The following is a 20,634-nucleotide window of genomic DNA, read 5'->3' on the forward strand; positions in this document are numbered from 1 at the left end:
TCCCTGTGTCATCTCTGGTAAAGTTATGCTCCCTCCCCTGTATTTTTTATTGATATTCACTCAGCATAGTACCCTCCAATTCCATTCAAGTTGCCATGAACAGCATAACTTTATTTTTTGTTGCTTTGCTATAAATTATGTGTATAAATACCCACAACTTCTTTCTTCATTCACCAGTTGCCAGGCATTTAGGTTGTTTCTATATCCTGGCTATTGTACTAAGTGCTGCAGTGAACATAAACATACATATATCTTCTGAATTAAAGTTTTTATGTTTGAGATGTAGGACAGTGGGGGACAGTGGGATAAAATGTGAGCTCCATTCCTACCTTCTGAAAAATATCTCCATATTATTTTCCACAGAGACTGGATCACAGTGAACAGAGTTCCTTTTGGCCGTACCCTCGCTGATACTTATTTCCAGATTTGATATATGTCTTTCTCATTGGTTTGAATAGAAACTCCAAGAGGAGACATGTAACAGAGTGACTCCTTCAATTTCACTTATAAGTAATAAAATATGATCAGTATTTTCCCTGAGATTTGTAGCTAGAATCGTCATCAAATAATAATTACACAATAATATCAGAAAAAAACTTATTATTAAAAAATACTTTTAGAAAAAGTATTATACATTAGATAAATAAAATATAACGAATATAGAGAAACTCGAGATAAATTTGTGCAAATTTGGATTTAGGAATCCTTCACAGAACAGAGCCTATGATAAATATACAGGTACTTTTGATGATTAATTTTAATATTTTATTGAATTTTTAACATGAAAAGGAATAGCACCTGTGTAAATCTTGTAATAAAAGACAACTCTGATTCGTCAGCAAATGTTTATCCTATACTTCCATATTTTGACATGTAAATATGCCTCAGAATAAGTATTTAATTTTTATGTTTACATATTAAGGTCAGTGAAGTAACATTAAAAATATCATGAACTCATATATAATCAATTATATCACAAAATGAGTCGGGGGTAAAAGTGCGGGGTGACATAAATATACTAATATGCAATATGTTGTCCACAGGTTAGCATTAAAATGTTGTTGACAATAGGGTTGAATAATATACGGGAACAACCCTTGCTTTTTACATCACAGTTTTGCCTTAACGTGTCGGGCGGGGTGGGGGAGGTGCTTTATGAAAGAGACTGAGGAGGCAAAGGAGGAGGAACGTGTGTGAGTGAAGACACCAATTACTTACCAACCTATAACAATCACATCCCTCTCATGAGAAACTGTCTCTGTTTCGTTTGGAAGCACACTCAGTGTCGGTGACTACTGATCATATCTCACTCAATTGGGGCTGGAGCGATAGCACAGCGGGTAGGGCGTTCGCCTTACAAGCGGCCAACATGGCCGACCCGAGTTCGATTCCTCCGCCCCTCTCGGAGAGCCCGGCAAGCTACCGAGAGTATTCGATATGCCAGACACAGTAACAACAAAGTCTCCAACGGAGACGTTACTGGGCCCGCTTGAGCAAATCGACGATCAACGGGAGGGCCTCTTTCCAGCAATACTCAGGAAATACTGAGATGCTGGAATTTAAAACTAGGTCCCCTACAAGCAAAGCATATGCTCCAGCCCTGGGAGCTATTTCCCAGACCTTAAAAGTGCTCTTTCCACAGCATAATGTGGAATACACACTTTAAAAGCTGACTAATGAGGAAATACCTTAATTACCAAAAGTATATTTATAGATTAGTCAATATTTATGTACTCTTCATGAATAGATCTCTTCATGTTTCTTGTTTTCAAAATTAATTGGAATGATTCTATATATATTGGTTTTGATTTTCTCAAGCTCTGAAAAAAAACAAATTTACTTAAACTGAATCTATTTTTTATATTACAACATTTTTGTTTGGCTCTATAATATTTGCAAGTTTTTTATATTAAATTACAATAATTATTTAGGAAAATTTCCATTCAGGTTTAATCCATTTTAATTTAAATTTCCCATTCAGGTTTAATCTATTCAGGGATACTTAAAGTTATTCTAAAAGGTAGCAGAAACAATTTATAGTTCATACTTGGAGATGATTGGCCACATTTTGAGAACTTATAAATTAAATAAGGTTAATTTATTCAAATGACTTTTTGGAGGTGCTTTGGATTATACTTGGCAATCCTCTGAGCTTACTTCTGAATGAGTCGGGGGTAAAAGTGCGGGGTGACATAAATATACTAATATGCAGGGATCAAATTCCAGTAATGTTCAGAGATCATATGGTACCAGGGATCAAATTGGAGTTGATTGCATGCAAGGCAATTAGCTTAACCCCTCTACTATCTGTCCAGCCTTTGGATGAAATTATTATTTAATAATATATATACAATCTGCCTATTGTCTGTCATCTACAAACTATTCACTCGAGTCATCCTGAATAGGATTAGCAGAACACTAGATGAAGGACAACCATGTGAACAAGCTGGATTCCGAAAAGGATTCAGTACCATCGACCATATCCACACAATAACCAAGTTCATTGAGGTATCTCGGGAGTTCAAGATGCCGCTCTGTCTAACGTTCATTGATTTAAAGAAGGCCTTTGATTCTGTTGAGACGGAAGCGATCATGGAAGCCCTAGCCAATCAGGGCGTACGAACTCAATACATCAGGATCCTTCGTGAGCTCTATTGCGGATTCACTACCAAGATCTCACCATTCTACAAAGAAGTAATCATCCATATCAAGAGAGGGGTTCGGCAGGTGATACCATTTCACCAAAACTCTTCAGTGCCACCCTCGAGAACATCATGCGACGACTGGAATGGGAAAACATGGGAGTGAAGATAGATGGTCGGCAACTACACCACCTCTGCTTTGCTGATGACATCATTCTAATAACACCAAACATCAGCCAAGTTGCACAAATGCTGAACGACTTTGACCGTGAATGTGGAAAGGTCGGTCTACAGCTGAATCTTATGAAGACAATGTTTATGAGAAACAGCCTTGACGCTCCATTTGCTCTCAACGGAACCACCATCTCCGAATGCAACAGTTATATATACCTAGGTCGAGAAATCAACATGATGAATGACCTGACACCTGAGTTGCGCAGGAGGAAGAGTGAGGCTTGGAATGCCTTCAAGAGCATTGAAGAAATAACTAAAAGGACAAAGAACCTCCAGCTACGAGCACATCTCTTTGATTCCACTATTCTTCCTGCATTAACATATGCCTCAGAGACCTGGACCCTACGAAAACAGGATGAGAACACTATTCAGGTCTCTCAAAGAGGAATCGAAAGAACTATGCTTGGAATATCACGATTCACTCAAAAGAGAGATAGAATCCGGAGTTCTGACCTTCGTCAACGCTCAAGAATCAGGGACGCTGTCTCATTTGCCAAGATATCAAAAATCAGATGGGCTGGACACGTAATGAGGTTTACAGACAACCGCTGGACTAGAGCCATTACTGATTGGATTCCACGGGACATCAAAAGATCACGTGGACGCCCACCTATAAGATGGTCAGACTTCTTCGTCAAGAACCTAAATGATCGGTTTGAGGCTCTGCATGTTCCTAGAACAAACAGATACCATTGGGCTACGCTAGCACGCAACCGGGATGAATGGAGACGTTACTGGCACCCGCTCGAATAAATCGATGAATAACGGGGATTAAGTGATTAAGTGAAGTGATACTTTTTCTATTCATGGATGTTTTTAAAAAAGAAAAACTTAAAGATACCATTCTACTAAGTACTTCGAGTAAAACATATTTTCTCATTCTTATATTAAAGAACTGTGATTTACAAAGGTATTATAGTAATGGTTTAGGCATATATTTCAGCACCAATCCTGCTACCAGGATCAACTTCACTCCACTGGTGTTTCCATATTCCCTCCCCATCCCAAACTTCACCCCATCCCCTCTGTCAACTTGATAGACACATTACAAACTTTCAGTGGTTGCAACTTAGATTTCATGTTTTCAATTTTGTTGAGCTTGTGTTTTGGATATATGGCTATACCACTTATTGATATCAGTAGAACTGAAGCTCTGATGCTTGTCACCCATTACTTCTTTTTGAGTCTTCCTTTTCCCCTTTAGATTTCTTTCTTTCTCTGTCCTTCTCCACTCTGAACACTGGTCAAGAGTGATCTAGCCACCCCCCCTTTTACTAAAGTACATTTCCCCATCCAGTATTCTGTATACCACAGATAAGTGAGATCAACCTGTTTGTCTTTCTTCTGGCTTACTTTACTAAACATGATCTCTTCCAGTTGCAGCCATGTTGCAGGACATTTCATGATTTCACCATTCCTTGCAGCTGCATAATATATATATATATATACATATATATATCACATCTTCATAATCCATTCATCTGTCATTGGACACCTAGGTTGTTACATATCTTAGCTATTGAACTGAGCACAACAATAAACAATACTGTGCTTATGTCCTTTTTGAGAGAGTGTTTTATGTCCTGGAGGTAGATGTCCAAAAGTGAAATTTCTGGGTCATTTGGCAGCTAATTCTAAGTTACAGAGAGCTCTCTCTAATGTTTTCCACGGGGGTTGGAACAAACAACATTCCTACCATCAGTGAATGAGAGTTCCTTTTTCACCACATCTCTGACAACACAGATTGTTTCTACTATTTTGACATATACCATTTGACATATGCCATATGTGTGAGATGGTATCTCATTGTCATCTTAATTTTAATTTCTTTGATAAGTGATGTTGAGAAATTTTTATGTGCCTACTTCCAAACTACTTTTCTTTTAAAAGTATTTATTCATATTTTTAACTTTTAAAAAATTAATTTGTTAAAAGGAAAACCAAACTTTTGGTTTAAAAATCTTTATTTGAACTGAAATGACAATTCTAGTATGACTTTTATTGTTCTTTTTTGTGATTCAGTTATTATATTTGAGGAAACAGTAGGTATTTTTTAGTTGAACAAAAAAATTAATTGATAATTGTTACAACTCTAAAAAGCATTCTTTGATTCCCATATGCATATAATCATTCAAGGATTTGTGAAGATATAAAGGCATATGAGAAAATCTTAGTTCCTTGTATCATAACAAAAAAATGGTCCAACTGTTATGGTGTGATCTAGTCAATTTCTCAACCAATCACAAGGCATCTCTACTAGAAGAAAAGGCTACATTTTTGGTATTTAGAGATGCTATTCTTTGAAACTGATTAGACTTCAGAGGACAATGTAGGTTAACTTAATTAAACAACTCTCTAGGGCAAAAGTAGAACAGAGAACTTCATCATTTACATATGTTCTTTCTACTGCCCTCCGTGAAACAGTGTACCTTAATGACAGTTACACCCTAGCATTCTTTTTGTAATATATGCTATACTGCCCAAGCACATTCATAATTTTTTGTCAATCGTTAGTTATGTAATAATTATTTGAATAATATTTAGGAAAAATTTAAAAATGCTCTCATACATATTTTTAATTGCTTTGAAAAAATCACTTAATTTATCACCAGCCCTTCTTTTGGGTGAATTGGCCTAGGGTAACTTTTAGCAACAGGCAAACATTTGATACAACACACATAGCATGCACTCCTGCATCTAATGTTTCTCAATGATTCCTTGTTTCTTCCAGGACAGTTCTTTTCACTCTGACTTCAGTGGTTGTAACTATCATCACAACGGACTGGATCAGCTGGGACCATCTCAACAGGGGATTTTTGCCCAGTGATGAAGTTTCCAGAGCATTCCTGGCTTCTTTTATTTTGGTGTTTGACCTCCTTATTGTCATGCAGGTAAGTGTCTGCATTTCTCTCATCTCAGAGGAGCTGTTCATTGCTTTGTTCTTCATAAAATGCTATAAAGTGAAAGGGTCTATTAAGATAGAAAAGTGCAGAGTTGACAGTGGCTGTTAATGACACTTGCTCTGATTATACTTTCAGAGATTTTACTGGGAGTTATAGCCAATTGGGCTTTCATGAAAAGGAACAGGGAAAATAATCATGAGCATTGCCAAGTGGGCTCCCACGAACCACTTACGGTGGGTGTTTTCTACCCAGGCATCAGGGAAATAGACAAAACAAAAGAGACCCATCATTTTATTTAGTGAATTTTGAAAGCTGCAGAATTAAGAATGTTATAAAGCCAGAAAATCAGTGATAAGAAACTGTTAAGCGATCCAAGTTTCTATTGAAAGTGAAGCAAAATGTCATTAAAATGCTTTTTCTGATTATGGATATTATTTCTTCCAGTATTCACAAGAGATTGTTCCATTTTGATGTAAACAATATTTCTGTAATGTTTAGCAACAGACTGTTTGTGCAGTAGCGTCATACTAATCAGTGCTATTCATGTAATCTGCTGTGAGTACACTAGCTGGGCTCGGAGGACTGTTCTTTTGAATTTGGTAGGAAGACACAAACTATTTCTTGGCACTTTCTCTTACTCATTAAATGTCCATACATCCAAACATTTCCAATTTGCTTTCATGAGACAGTTTTGATTTTTCTCCTCCTGAGACATTATAAGTCAACAGAACAAAGACTACCATTGCTGAAGGGAAAGGAGATTCCATCTGCATCAGATTTCAGGGAGACTAAACTATTATTTTTATTTCCAAAGGGAATGTGAGACCTTTATAAAATATATTTTGCAGTGCCTAAAAATATAATAGCATTCTTTGTTGGTAACTGGGTTATTAGTTACACAACTGTTGTTCTTAGGGCAATTGCTATTTTAATGAATGATAATTTAAAATACACTATAACTTTTATAAATTGAGGACTGGGGAGATGATTTAAAGAGCTGGACTGCATATGTTCCTTTGCAGGAGTTCCAGGTCACATGGTTCCTTGACTGTTATCATTTGTGAACCCTCAAAAATTATTTGAAGACATAAATTTGTTTTCTCATCTGGATATTACTTCTGTTTTAAAATTTTTCGTGGGTTGGTTTAACCTAGTGGATAAAGCCCTGGACTTTGAGTGTAAAGAATTTGCAGGCTCTATTATCTGTCTCCTTTCAGTAAGAGGCATATTTTTCAGCTATCCAGTTCACATGGGAAAAAATGGTCAGAAGCAACACTTCAATGGGCGACCATTGTTTAGCTGTGAGAATCTCAGGTTTCTGGGCTGTATTGCAGGAACAGAATTGTTCTGCGCACAGCTGAACTTTCTAGAGATTTGACAGTCTCCCACAAAAAAGTTATGTGATTTTGGCCATCAAAAGCCCAAACAGTAAAGGTCTAAGAGAAAGAGGGAAAACAAGTGTGGCCTCTTTTTCTCTACTCCAGCACTGAATCACCCAGCAAGGTCTTGTTATTTATCCTTTTAAGGTCTCAGGTAACCTAATTCTTCCTTCAAGTTTCACTGCTACCACTTTAGACTCAACTCTGTGCTGTTACAAAGGAATCTCTGGAACCTTAGCTTCCAGACTTGGTTTAGCTTAATTTCTAGACTTAGCTTCTTGTTCCCACACTTGAAAGAGCTCCACCTTTAAGCATTCCATACTCAAATGCCATGTTACACTTCCCAGCCAAAGTATTGTCGTAACTCCTGAAGAAACCAAAAATAAGCTCTAAGCTTCAGGAACTCTGCTCAGTGCCTTTGCTGATTTCTCTTACTGCAACTTTGCCCAGACTCAGGGTGTGAGACGTGTCCTCCTTCGTGCTTACTCTTAGGTGGCTGGGAGTCTCTTGGCCCTCCCAGTGTGTGTCTCTTGCCTGCTCTGCTCATATAAACCGAACTATTAAAGAGCATTTCGAGTATCCTTCATTAAATTCATTATTACTTCTTCTCAGAGGCTCCTACAGCACTATTTTTACCTAACTGCAAAATTAGCATCTTACCTTTTCCTGCTCTGACAAGCAGATCACATGACTTTTTAATTATCTGTTGTTTACTCTGTTCAGTAAATTATACATACAACAGTCAAATTGGAATAATAACTGATTTATGAGGATGGGAACATTTTCATTTCAGTACTCTAGTGCCGACACTGACCCTACTTTGAAAGTATTTTCTTGAACTTCCAGGAAATAGCACATGAGGTAAACAAAATAAATTTAAGGAAATACCCCCACAAGGAGCTGGAGCGATAGCACAGTGGTAGGGCGTTTGCTTTGCACGCAGCCAACACGGCTGACCCGAGTTCGATTCCTCCGCCCCTCTCGGAGAGCCCGGCAAGCTACCGAGAGTATCTCGCCTGCACGGCAGAGCCTGGCAAGCTCCCCGTGACGTATTCAATATGCCAGACACAGTAACAACAAAGTCTCCAATGGAGATGTTACTGGGCCCGTTCGAGCAAATCGATGATCAACAGGAGGGCCTTTACCTTACCCTTACCCCCACAAGACTGTTTTTGGCATATAGAATAAGCTACAGGGAGCTTGCCAGGCTCTGCTGTGCAGGTGGGATACTCTAGGTAGCTTGCTGGGCTCTCTGAGAGGGAGGGAGGAATCGAACCTCAGTCAGCCGCATGCAAAGCAAAAGGCCTTACCTGCTGTGCTATCGCTCCTGCCCAGAGTTGGAAAGCAGAAATATTTATTGGAAAGTAGAGGAGAAAAGAAAAGGAGCTTCTCGAGTGGGGAGGAACTAATATAGGACCTATGGCTCTTTTGATGAGATTTTTAGGAAAACCAGGTCTGTGTGACAGAGAATGCAGGGAATCTACAGGGTGGTGGGGCTGGTTTGAGTCTTTCTGGACATCTGTCTCAGGTACTGTCTATTATCTTAGTCTCCTTGTGAGCCTAGGCTCTGGGGTAGAATTTTATGATGAACAATCATTAACTCCTGTTTATCAGAAAAAGTCTAGGAATTTGCAAGAAGTGAAAAATGTAGGATGGGCCAGCCAAAAGTGGGATTTCTCCTAGCAGCTAGCAAGGGTCAACTGAGGCTTCCTCTTTTAGTAAAGTATACTGCACTGTAGCACTGTTTTCCCATTGTTCATCAATTTGCTCAAGTGGGCCCAGTAACGTCTCCATTGTGAGATTTGCTGTTACTGTGTTTGGCATACCAAATATGTCAAGGGTAGCTTGACAGTCTTTGCGGTGCAGGCGAGATACTCTCGATAGTTGCCAGGCTCTCTGAGAGGGGCGGAGGAATTGAACCCAGGTCGGCCAAGTCAGCTGTGTGCAAGGCAAACGCCCTACCTGCTGTGCTATTGCTCCAGCCCTAGTAGTGAAGTAGTTTCCTTAAATGTTTCCTTCAAAGATCTTATAAGAAAATTTGACTATTTTTTATTGCTGTTGTTGTTAAATTTTTTTTATTATTGAATCACCTTGAGATATAGTTACAAGCCTTCATGTTTGAGTTACAATCACACAATGATCGAACACCCATCCCTCTACCAGTGCACATTCCCCACTACCAATCTCCCCAGTATACCCCCTTTCCCACTCTCCCCCTGCCTCAATGGCAGACAATATTCCCCATACTCTCTCTCTACTTTGGGGCATCATGATTTTCTATACAAATACCGAGCGGTTATCATGTTTGGTCCGTTATCTACTTTCTGCACACATCTCCCATCCTGACCGGTTCCTTCAGCCATCATTTTCTTAGTGATCCCTTCTCTATTCCAGCTGCCTTTTCCCCTCTGCTCACGAGGCAGGCCTCCAATAATTTAACTGTTTTAAAAGCAATTGACTCAAGATTTTTCAAAAAGTAGGAAAATTCTACGTCTACCACTGAAAGAAATTGTGGTTTGGTTTTAAAATAAAAATATATTATTTTTTGCTATCAAAATTTTAACACAATTATATCAAATTGAATAGTTTAAGAGACAATTTAAGTATTTTATGAATTTTATTGGATGATATTTTTGCTACAGCGGTAGGGCGTTTGCCTTGCATGCAGCCAACATGGCTGACCCGAGTTCGATTCCTCTGCCCCTCTCGGAGAGCCCGGCAAGCTACCGAGAGTATCTCGCCTGCATGGCAGAGCCTGGCAAGCTCCCCGTGACGTACTCGATATGCCAAACACAGTAACAAGTGTCACAATGGAGACATTACTGGGCCCGCTCGAGCAAATCGATAAACAACGGGAGGACCGTGACCGTGACTGTGATTGTTATGAAAATATTTTAGTGTCAACTTTTTCTACAGTTCTTGTAAAGTTACTAGAACAAATATATACTCATAAGCTAATAAGATACATTATGTCTCATATGTAGATGAAACATTACTGTGGAATTGTAAAGAACACTGGCCTCCGAGGAATTCTTATATTAATTTCTGCTTAACTTTTATAAAATATGTAATTTTTTATAAGTAACTTTCAGTTTTCTCTCTTATGCTCATCATCTATAGCACTGTATGTCCTCCCGTTGTTCATCAATTTTCTCAAGCGGGCCCAGTAACGTCTCCATTGTGAGACTTGTTGTTACTGTGCTTGGCATATTGAATACTCCATGGGTACCTTGCCAGACTTTGCTGTGTGGGCGAGATACTCTCAGTAGCTGGCTGGGCTCTCCGAGAGAGCAGAGGAATCAAACCCGGCTCAGCCGGCCGGCGGCTTGCAAGGCAAACACCCTACCACTGTGCTGTCGCTCCAGCCCACTCATCATCCATGATAGATTAAAGAAAGCTGCATATAAGACATAGAAGAGATAAAAATATAATGTGTTATATAATGAACTATTAAAATAGAGATGAGAGGAAGAGGAAGAGAAATAGACATCAGTGTGGATAGAATAAGAGTGAAAAGTTCGAGAAGAGATTAAAAAGTCAGGCAGAGAGAATTTTAAAAAGACAGAATAGCAAACAGAACATTTTTTTTCCAACTGAAACTACTTTAACATACAAATATATTTCTGCCACCTCCTTCTATCCCTGAATCCAAGTCAGGAGCATAGAATTCATGAAAGTAAAATCTCATTTTAATTCCCAGTACTTATGAATTCATTTCTAATGCGCATCAAATTTAGTGGAGGGGATAAAGGAAGAGGTAAAAAAGATTATGGCACAGTGCACAATAGCTTATAGTTGTGGTGCTGAGAGCCTGATTTGAATCACCAGCACCACATGTGGTCTTCTGAGTACTGCCAATATTCATGGTTGAGCTCAGTACATAAGTACTTGCTCACTGTTGGGTGCGTTCCCATATTTCCCCAAAGTGAGTTTGTAGTTACATAGAGTAATTCATAATTTACTAGAATAAATAAGATCCCAAGAGACATTTTAGGAAGAATATATTCAAAGAAGTCTTCATGCTAGGAATACCTGTTTAAGAAGAAATATTCTTGCATTGAAGACACAGTACAGCAGGTAGGGCACTTGCTTGGCTCTTGGCCAATCGTATTTTGATCCCTTTCATCCCATATAGTCCCCCAAGCATCACCAGGAGTAATTCCTGAGCTTGAAGCCAGGAGTAACCCTTGAGTACCACTGAATATGACCCCCGCCAATTACATAAGAAATATTATTATAGAAAGTAAATATGTCATTTTTTAGAGTAACACATTATGCCCTCTCAACTATGATTGTGATAGGAAGGTATGGGAAGCTAGAAGCTAGGATATGTCTTTTCATTAGCTAATTAAGCGTGCTTTCTTCTGTGCTTTTTATCAATAGAAATTGAAATGGGAAGAAAGAAAGAAAAAGAAAGAAAGAAAGAAAAAAGAAAGAGAGAAAGAAAGAAAGAAAGAAAGAAAGAAAGAAAAGAGGAAGGGGAGGAGGGAAAAAGAACGAAAACCATTGTTGAGTGCATGTGTATGAGTGAAGGTGGAAGGAATGAGCTTGTGGACAGATGAAGCTTTCTATGTCTTTAAATTTCCATTTTATGATGTATATCATGAATGCTTTACATAATATAAATGTAGCCTAGGAAAGAACACGCCCTTGTTGGAATCCCACCCTTGAGTGGATCTCCTAGTAATCTGGAATAAATTCTTTCGATGAGATTTTATCCTTGAGTTAATCTCCTTGAGGAGTGGTCTTACCTCTCTTTGCTGATTTGTTAATGTTCAACCCACCTTTGTGTCACCACCCTATGTGATTGCTATATAAACTAAGACTGCAAGGGAGGTTGAGGCGAGAAGGTTCAGGCTGAGGAGGAGGCTGAGGCTCAGACTCAGGCTTAGGCTCAGGCTCAGGCTCGAGCTCGGGCTCCAGATGGCAGAGTCAGAGGTGAGAAAAGTTCAGGCATGAGAGAGAGAGAGAGAAGCAGAAGGGGAGTGAAGATTGGAATAAACCACAATTGATACTGACCAGCCTGGCCCTGGTTCCTTCCTTTGCCTGCCCATCGCCATCGACCTCCCCGGGGTGGGGGAAACGGCTTGAGACTACCGAACACAGGTGGCGGGAGAGATAGAATGCCGCCGAACTTTTGAAAACACACAGGTATTGACATAGGTACAATGTAATAACTGTGGAATTTCATAAGTGGATCAAAGAAATATGCACTGATTTTCCCACATGTGGCTGACCCGGGTTCGATTCCTCCACCCCTCTCAGAGAGCCTGACAAGCTACCAAGAGTATCTTGCCCACACAGCAAAGCCTGGCAAGCCACCCGCGATGTATTCGATATGCCAAAAGCAGTAAAAACAAGTCTCACAATGGAGACGTTACTGGGCCTGCTCGAGCAAATTGATGAACAATAGGAGGACAGTGCTACAGTACTATTATGTATATACACCTATATTTCAATATAGTAAAGTACATACTATGCAAATAAAATATACTAACTTAGATATTCAAAATTAGGAAAGAAGTCTTTTAAACTTGAAGATTGGAGGATAATTTTAAGGACAGTTTCATTCCTTAATTTTCTTGTAATTTATATAATTTTATACCTGTATACCTACATATTTACTGAGTCATGTGAGATGATAAACATTTTTATTTCAACACTTAGATTATACTCTTTACATTTCAGTTTTACTATATTTTACTTGCTGCATATAAGAATAAGTATATGAACATAATGTTATTTCAGAAAAAGTCAAAGGATATGAAATTTTTTTCAAAAGAAATAATGTGTTTACTAATGGCGGGAGATTGAGCCACCAATATTGCATTAGATAATTTCTACTGAAGTGTTATGTTACAATAGTTCAATATATAAATAAAACTCAGAATAAAGTTCTGTTAAATGTTAGGAATTGTTTTTGATCTCATATACATAATATATAAATAGTGATATTAAGCCTAAGTAGAAAGAACTGTTATTTCCTAAACAGTAATTCTTAGTACATAAAAAATAACACAGAATTTCATACACAAATATTTCACTGTAAACATCAAATAAAATGAAAATTGTGCATGATTCTCAAAAGTAAGTTGACAGCTTTATAAAATTAGACAGGATTTTTGATAGACTTCATTTTATAAAATATGTTGACCTTACTTTATTAGACTACTTTTTGTTAAGGCAATAACTTTTAAAAGTAGAATCGATCACTTTAGAAATAGGGCAGATCAACAAGAATGTACTTAATTTGATTAAATACTCATCATTCTTTGACAAGTTGCATATATTTTCAGGAAATTATTTTAACTGATTTTGTTTACAGGCTACATAAAATAAAAAGTTCTTTAAATATATGACAAAGTTTAACATTTTGTAATATTAAATGTAAATTTTAATGTAAATATAAAGCTTTTGTAATAGTTAATGTAACTTTCTTCATAGTAATTTAAATGATTGTTCACTGTCACTGTCACTGTCCTCCCGCTTGAGCGGGCCCAGTAACGTCTCCATTGGAGACTTTGTTGTTACTGTGTTGTTCAAACATGTTTATGTCCTTTTCTTACTGAGGGGTTAAACCCAGTATGAAAATGCAGGAATATAATGCCTACTTTAGATTCCACATATTGACATGAAATAAAAACTTGTTATTTAGTAATACCTGAGTTAACAAAAACACTCTACCATTTTGGAGATGTATGCCTACGAGGTTAAATCAAGTAATTTATTTACTGTTTGCATCTTATGCTTTAGTGGGGAGAAGATCTTTCAAGAGAATAATGGAAAGAGGTCCCAATATATTTATTAGTAATCTCACAGCTGGTATCCCCAAATAGAAGACAAATTTATCACATTAAGCTATATTAATGCAGTAGGAAGAAGTTCGACAGGGTAGAGAATCTATCTCTAGACGACACCATAAATCATGTCTGGGTATGTGACTTATGGTTACAAAAATATGTTGCTGAAGGTTATAGGTAAACTGGAAACATTGGGGATTATTAGATAAATAAAAGTAAAAACAAATCCTAAGCCAACAAAAAATACTGCACTAAGATCCAATAAGAGTGACCAAAGTGACAAAAACACTCACATGAGTTAAACTAACAGTAGACTCATTAGAATCTGATCTAGATCCCAATTTGAAACAGTCATAATCTACAAGGGATTATTGTGAGTAGAAGAAATCATTTGTCTATGGGTGATGTGGGAAGAATGTTGCTTGAAAATATTATGAGATTGGGTTAAGCAAGTGGAAAATAGAGACATTCAATTTTTATCACAATTTAAATGTTTCAATTCCTGAGGTACTTTTAAAACAGAGAACAGACCATGATTGTAAAACCAGGAAGAGGAAAGACACTCCCTTTGACCAAGGTGACCCCCGAGCACCCAGGCCAGGGGACATCATGGGAAAGTTTTAGGACTACATCAGAAGTGGGACTTTAGTCCAGCTCAGGCACCAAAGTGGCCAATTCACTCACAGGTATAGCAGCAGTGGCAGTGGGTCTGGCCTCCAGGGAGGCGGCTGCTGACACGCCACAGTTATTTTCCCCATTTGCAGCACTTTGGACTCACATCTCAATCTCCATTATCTAACTCTAAGGAAGACAGCCTGGCTGTCACAAACACATCACGCCAATAGTCCACTAGCCTATTCCAATCCCACCAAAATAAATGTGAACAAAAGAAACTGAACAAGCTAATTTAAAAGAACACATCCTCTGAAACAGCACTAGAGGACTCACATAAGTCACGAAGAGGAAGTTGGTATTCTAGAAGGGGAAAAACGTGACCACCATCGACAGAACTCATCCAGAATCCTTTCTTGCAGTGAGAGGGGGACACTGAGAGTGAACTGGAGGGTCCTACCTCCATATTAGCACAGCAACATGAAGAAATTGTGCAAATCGCCACTATGAGAAGTGAATGAAGAAAAGAGCCCAGAAGCTTCAACAGGGAATACCCACAAATACAATCTCTCTGATAAAGAATTCAGAGATGAAATGTTGAGGATGTCTAATGAACTCAAAGAAATGGTGGAACAGGCATCCAGTAAATTAAAGGAGGACATGAAAGAAATAGTGGAATGGACAGCCAATAAACTACAGAAAAAAAAAAACCATTGTCTTTGTGAGATTCAGCTGTAATCTGACCTTTCCACTCTCACTGTTGAAGTTGACCAGCATTTGTGCCAGTTGGCTGATGTTTGGTATTATTAGAACGATGTCATCAGCGAAGTGAGGTGGTGTAGTTGTCAACGGTCTATCTTCACTCCCATTCCTTCCCATTCCAGTCATCGCATGGTGTTCTTGAGGGTGGCACTGAAGAGTTTCGGTGAAATGTTATCACCCAGCCGAACCCCTCTCTTGATATCAATAATCACCTCCCTGTAGAATGGTGAGATCCTGGTAGTGAATTTGCAATACAGCTCACAGAGGATCCTGATGTATTGAGTTTGAACACCTTGCTTGGCTAGGGCTTCGATGGCCGCTTCAGTCTTAACAGAATCAAAGGCCTTCTTTAAATCAATGAACATTAGACAGAGTGGCATCTTGAACTCCTGAGAAACCTCAATGAGCTTGGTTATTGTGTGGATATGGTCGATTATGCCGAATTATTTTTGGAAACCAGCTTGCTTGCATGGTTTTCCTTCATCTAGTGTTCTGCCAATCCTATTCAGGATGACTCGAGCAGAGAACAGGAAGATCGGGCAATAGTTGCCAATGTCGTGGATGTCTCCCTTCTTGAACAGTAGTACGGTCCTGCTGGTTTTCCATTGAAATGGAACCTTGCATTCAGACAGGTAGCGTGTGAAGAGCCGAGCCAGTGTATTGATGAGTACTGACAGCAGGTTCTTCAGGTGTTCGGGTCTGACCTTGTCTGGGCCGGGTGCTGTTAGTTTCTTTACTAATGAAATGGCATATATATGTATATAAGTAAAGTAAAGGCCCTCCCGTTGATCATCGATTTGCTCGAGAGGGCCCAGTAACGTCTCCATTGGAGACTTTGTTGTTACTGTGTCTGGCATATCGAATACTCTCGGTAGCTTGCCGGGCTCTCCGAGAGGGGCGGAGGAATCGAACTCGGGTTGGCCATGTTGGCCATGTGCAAGGCAGACGCCCTACCCGCTGTGCTATCGCTCTTCTCGGAGAGCCCGGCAAGCTACCGAGAGTATTCGATATGCCAGACACAGTAACAACTATGGAGACGTTACTGGGCCCGCTCGAGCAAATCGATGATCAACGGGAGGGCCTTTACCTTATATATATATATATATATATATATGTGTGTGTGTGTGTGTGTGTGTGTTTGTGTGTATATATGCATTTTGATGAAGAAAGGAAGAAAAATTATACATTTTAATATAAATTTGAACAGGGAGTTTTGTAACTGTAACTAGAAAAGTTTCTAGCCATATTACCTGAAGGGATATTTTGATTAGAATAAAAAGAGTTGGATCTCTCTTTCTGAGAAGACTTGCTATAGATAAAACAGTAAAGTTCTCTACCTATCTTCATCATGATCTGTGGGTTAGTTCTAGCTGCATTTCCATGGTTCGTTCTCAACATTTTCTGTTTTCCTTCTAAAATTCCCTAGGGAACCAGAGATAGGACAGTAGAGAAGATGCTTGTCTTGAATGTGGCCCTACACGATTCAATCCATGACACCACATTTGTTCTTCTGAGTACCATCCAGAGTAGTTCCTGAGCACTGAGCCAGGAGTAAGCTCTGAGCATAGCCAAGTATAGCCCTGTGACCCCCTGCCTACCACCCACCAAAAAAAAAAAAAAAACCCCAGCAACAAAATAAAATTTGTAGAGAGTTCAATGTGTATTTTCTGAGATTGACACAATATAAATATTGCAATGAATAATGGGGCAGTTTTATAATTATTGTTTCCCAGAGATCTAAAGTGTTTATGCACCCTATTTATGTTCAAATCACCAGGATAGATCTTTTTCCTCCTCAAATGACCTCTCTCATCTCTCATTAAGGATATATAATTTGTTTTTGGATCTTTCCAAAATTATTCCCATCTGTAACTATATAGTAACTTGCTGTTAAACCAGGAATTATAGCCTGTTATCATTGAACTTGAGGGAAGTGATCGAATCAAAAAATTTTTATACTTGTTTTATTTATATTTTAAAACTTATTATTAAAAAGAAGCATCTCCCGCAAGTGTGGGTTGGAGGGATAGCACAGAGGAGGACGTTTGCCTTGAGTGCAGCCAGCCCAGCTAAGCCGGGTTCGATTCCTCTGCCCCTCTCAGAGAGCCCAGTAAGCTACCAAGAGTATCTCACCTGTGCGGCAAAGCCTGACAAGCTACCCAGGATGTATTCAATGTGCCAAACACAGTAACAACAAGTCTCAAAATGAAGACGTTACTGGGCCCGCTTGAGCAAATTGATGAACAATGGGAGGACAGTGTTTGTTTTTTTGACAGTATTAAAAAGAACTTGCAGAGGCTGGAGTGATAGAACAGAGGGTAGGGCGTTTGCTTTGCACGCAGCCAACCTGGGTTCGATTCCCAGCATCCCAGATGGTCCCCTAAGCACTTCCAGGAGTGATTCCTGAGTGAAGAGCCAGGAGTAAACCCTGTGCATTACCGGATGTGATCCAAAAGCCAAAAAAAAAAAAAAAAAGAACTTGTAAATTTAATTAGTCTAACACTTTGGCCCCATGATGCACAATGATCTATAAAGATATTTTATTGCTGGATTCAGCAATGTATCTGACACTAAGAGTGACTAAACGTGCCCAGTGTGAGGCTGGAGTGATAGCACAGCAGGTAGGGCATTTGCCTTACACACGGCCAACCTGGGTTCGATTCCCAGCATCCCATATGGTCACTGAGCACTGAGCACTGCCAGGAGTAATTCCTGAGTGCAAAGCCAGGAATAACCCTAAGCATCGCTGGGTGTGACCCAAAAAGTCAAAAAAAAAAAAAAAAGGATGCCCAGTGTGGTGGGCTGAGTGATACCCCAGATACCACCATCCTCGTCCTTTTAACCTGAAGGTTTATTAAATTGCATTGCAATGACAGATTAAAGTTGCACTGGGATTAGTGCTGCTTATTAGCTGACTTTAAAATAGGATGTTACCCTTGATAAGACTCAAGGGTCCAATGTAATGACAAAGATCTTTTAAAAAGGAGTGAAAGAGAGGAAGATGGAGAAGAGCTTAATCCAACATTGATGCCTTTGACTAATTAAAAGAAATTAAAGATGAAAGAGGCATCTAAAAATAAAAAAACATGTGAGACATCATCAGATATGAAGCTCTTCTAATACCTTGATTTTTGCTCAGAGAAACTCATTTTTGCCTCAAAAACTTAAAAATAGTAAATATGTATTGTTTTTATAATATGTAAAGCATTGATATTGGTAATCTATTACAGCAGAAATCGAAAGCACATGACATTCATATTTTGTTGACACTGAGAATTGACCTTTTAACTCTTTTGCTAGTCCCATCATCAAAAAAAAAATTACTTTCTAATTTTTGTGTTAACTAAGTCTTTTGTCACTCTAATGAATATTAAAATCATTTTATGAGCATGCAGATCTAAAGTGATACTATTTAACCATTGAGGTTTTAGTTTATACTTATCCGTTTGTTTGAACATTAAGTATAATTTTACTACTGATCTCTAACATTAAGACATATGCTTAAAACATTTTGTCAAAAATTTATGGTAATTTTAAAACAAAATGTCTAGAGAATTCAGCTCTGTTAGAGATTACTACACATGCTTTCTTTTAGCGGGTTTTTCACTGTCAATTATTAATGTAGTGAATTAGAGTAAATTTCTATTCTTAAACTGACATCGTTACCATTCTTACATCATTTTCTCCCATATTGTTTATAGTCTAAATAAAGCACCGAATTAAGTTTCACATTAATATTTTTTATTGAATCACCATGAAATACAGTTACAGAGCTTTCATAATTGACAGCAAGGTGGCCGCTGCCTCAGAGCTTATTGGAAAGCCAGGTATGAGCCGGCAGTGACGGGGCAACTGTAGTCTCATGGGAAGGGGGGTGGTACCAGCTCATCCTTCATGCCCTACCAAGGTCATGAGTTGCCCCCCATGAGCGGCTCGTGGACAGACGGATGTTTGATCATTGCATAATTGAAACTCAATTATGAAAGCTCTTTTTCCTATTGCTATGTTATTTTACACTTATTTCAGTAAAGGCCCTCCCGTTGATCGTCGATTTGCTCAGCGGGCCCAGTAACGTCTAGTCCTAAATAAATAAAGTCCTTCTTTAACAGATGTCAGAATGACTTATTCTTTAACAAAACTATAACTACCATTCATCTCCAGAACTTTATCAACCTGAAACAGTGAAACTCTGTGCCATTAACTGAAAAATCCTCCCAGTAACTCCTCATTCCCTATTATCTCCAGCCCCTAACAATTGCCATTCTGCATTCTGTAAACTGTACTACTTTATTTTCTTTCAATAAGTGAAACCATATGGTATTTTTCTATTTACAAGTTACTTCACTTAGTACAGTGGCTTAAAGTTTTACCCATGTTGCGGCATAAATTTTCTTTTTTTTAAGCCTAAATAATATTCTAACATATGCATATGCCATATTTCTTCATCCATCCACTCCTTCACTCATTCTTCAATGGTCACTTGGGTTATTTCCACAAGTAACCATTTTGAAAACTGCTGTTTTTAACGTGGATTTACAAATTGTCATAAGTCCTTGGTTACAATTTTTTTTATTGAGTCTACAGTTACAAAGTTGTTCATGATTGAGAACGGGTACAATTCTTTTGTGTAAATATTTACAACTGGAATTGCCAGATCATTTACTAATTCTAATTTTTTCTTTTGAAAAGCAGTCATACCATTTGCTAAAGTGACTGTACATTTCACAAACCCACTAACATATACAATAGTTCCACTTTCTCATATCCTCTTTAATACTTACTAATTTGTGTTCTGTGTGAAGTGGTTTTCATGTTTGTTTTTTCTTTTTTAAAAAATTCATGATCTTAAATGATATAAAGAAATGTCACTTTGTTTTTAGTTTATTTTCACCTTGAGTTAAACTTGTTTTCCTTTAAAACTATGCATTCTAATATCAGTTTTAAAAAGTTACTTGTAGGTTATTTAAAGTTTTGCCTTCTCAATAATTCTAAAAGCTCTCTAAAATTCTATAGTCCCCGGTTTCCCTCCTACCCTCCTTCACCCCAGCTTTCAGCCTACATCTATGGCAGCCAGTTTTTTCTTTCTTTTTTCCCTTCTCTTTGGGCATTCTGGTTAAGAAACACATTAGGTTCTAGAGATATGGCTGAAAAGGTTAGGGCTAATTCTTGATCTTCATGAGGTTCCAAGTTCAATTCCTGGCATCTCCTTTTTTTCCACTGGTTATAGCCTAGAAGTCTATAACCTTCACTGTGAGACTTATTGTTACTGTTTTTGGCATATCAAATATGCCATGAGGAGCTT

General features: G+C 38.3%; 1 protein-coding gene across 1 annotated transcript in view; it reads left to right on the plus strand.

Annotated features, from left to right (window-relative positions):
- The window catches only part of TMEM117 (transmembrane protein 117), a 497,557-nt gene that overhangs the window by 385,525 nt on the left and 91,398 nt on the right, over positions 1-20,634 (plus strand). The window contains exon 6 of the mRNA XM_056117749.1: positions 5,608-5,767. Coding sequence (XP_055973724.1) covers positions 5,608-5,767 — 160 coding nt within the window. The remainder of the gene's footprint in view (positions 1-5,607; positions 5,768-20,634) is intronic.

This window comes from Sorex fumeus, unplaced genomic scaffold (assembly GCF_029834395.1).
Source record: "Sorex fumeus unplaced genomic scaffold, SorFum_2.1 ptg000036l, whole genome shotgun sequence".
NCBI lineage: Eukaryota > Metazoa > Chordata > Mammalia > Eulipotyphla > Soricidae > Sorex > Sorex fumeus.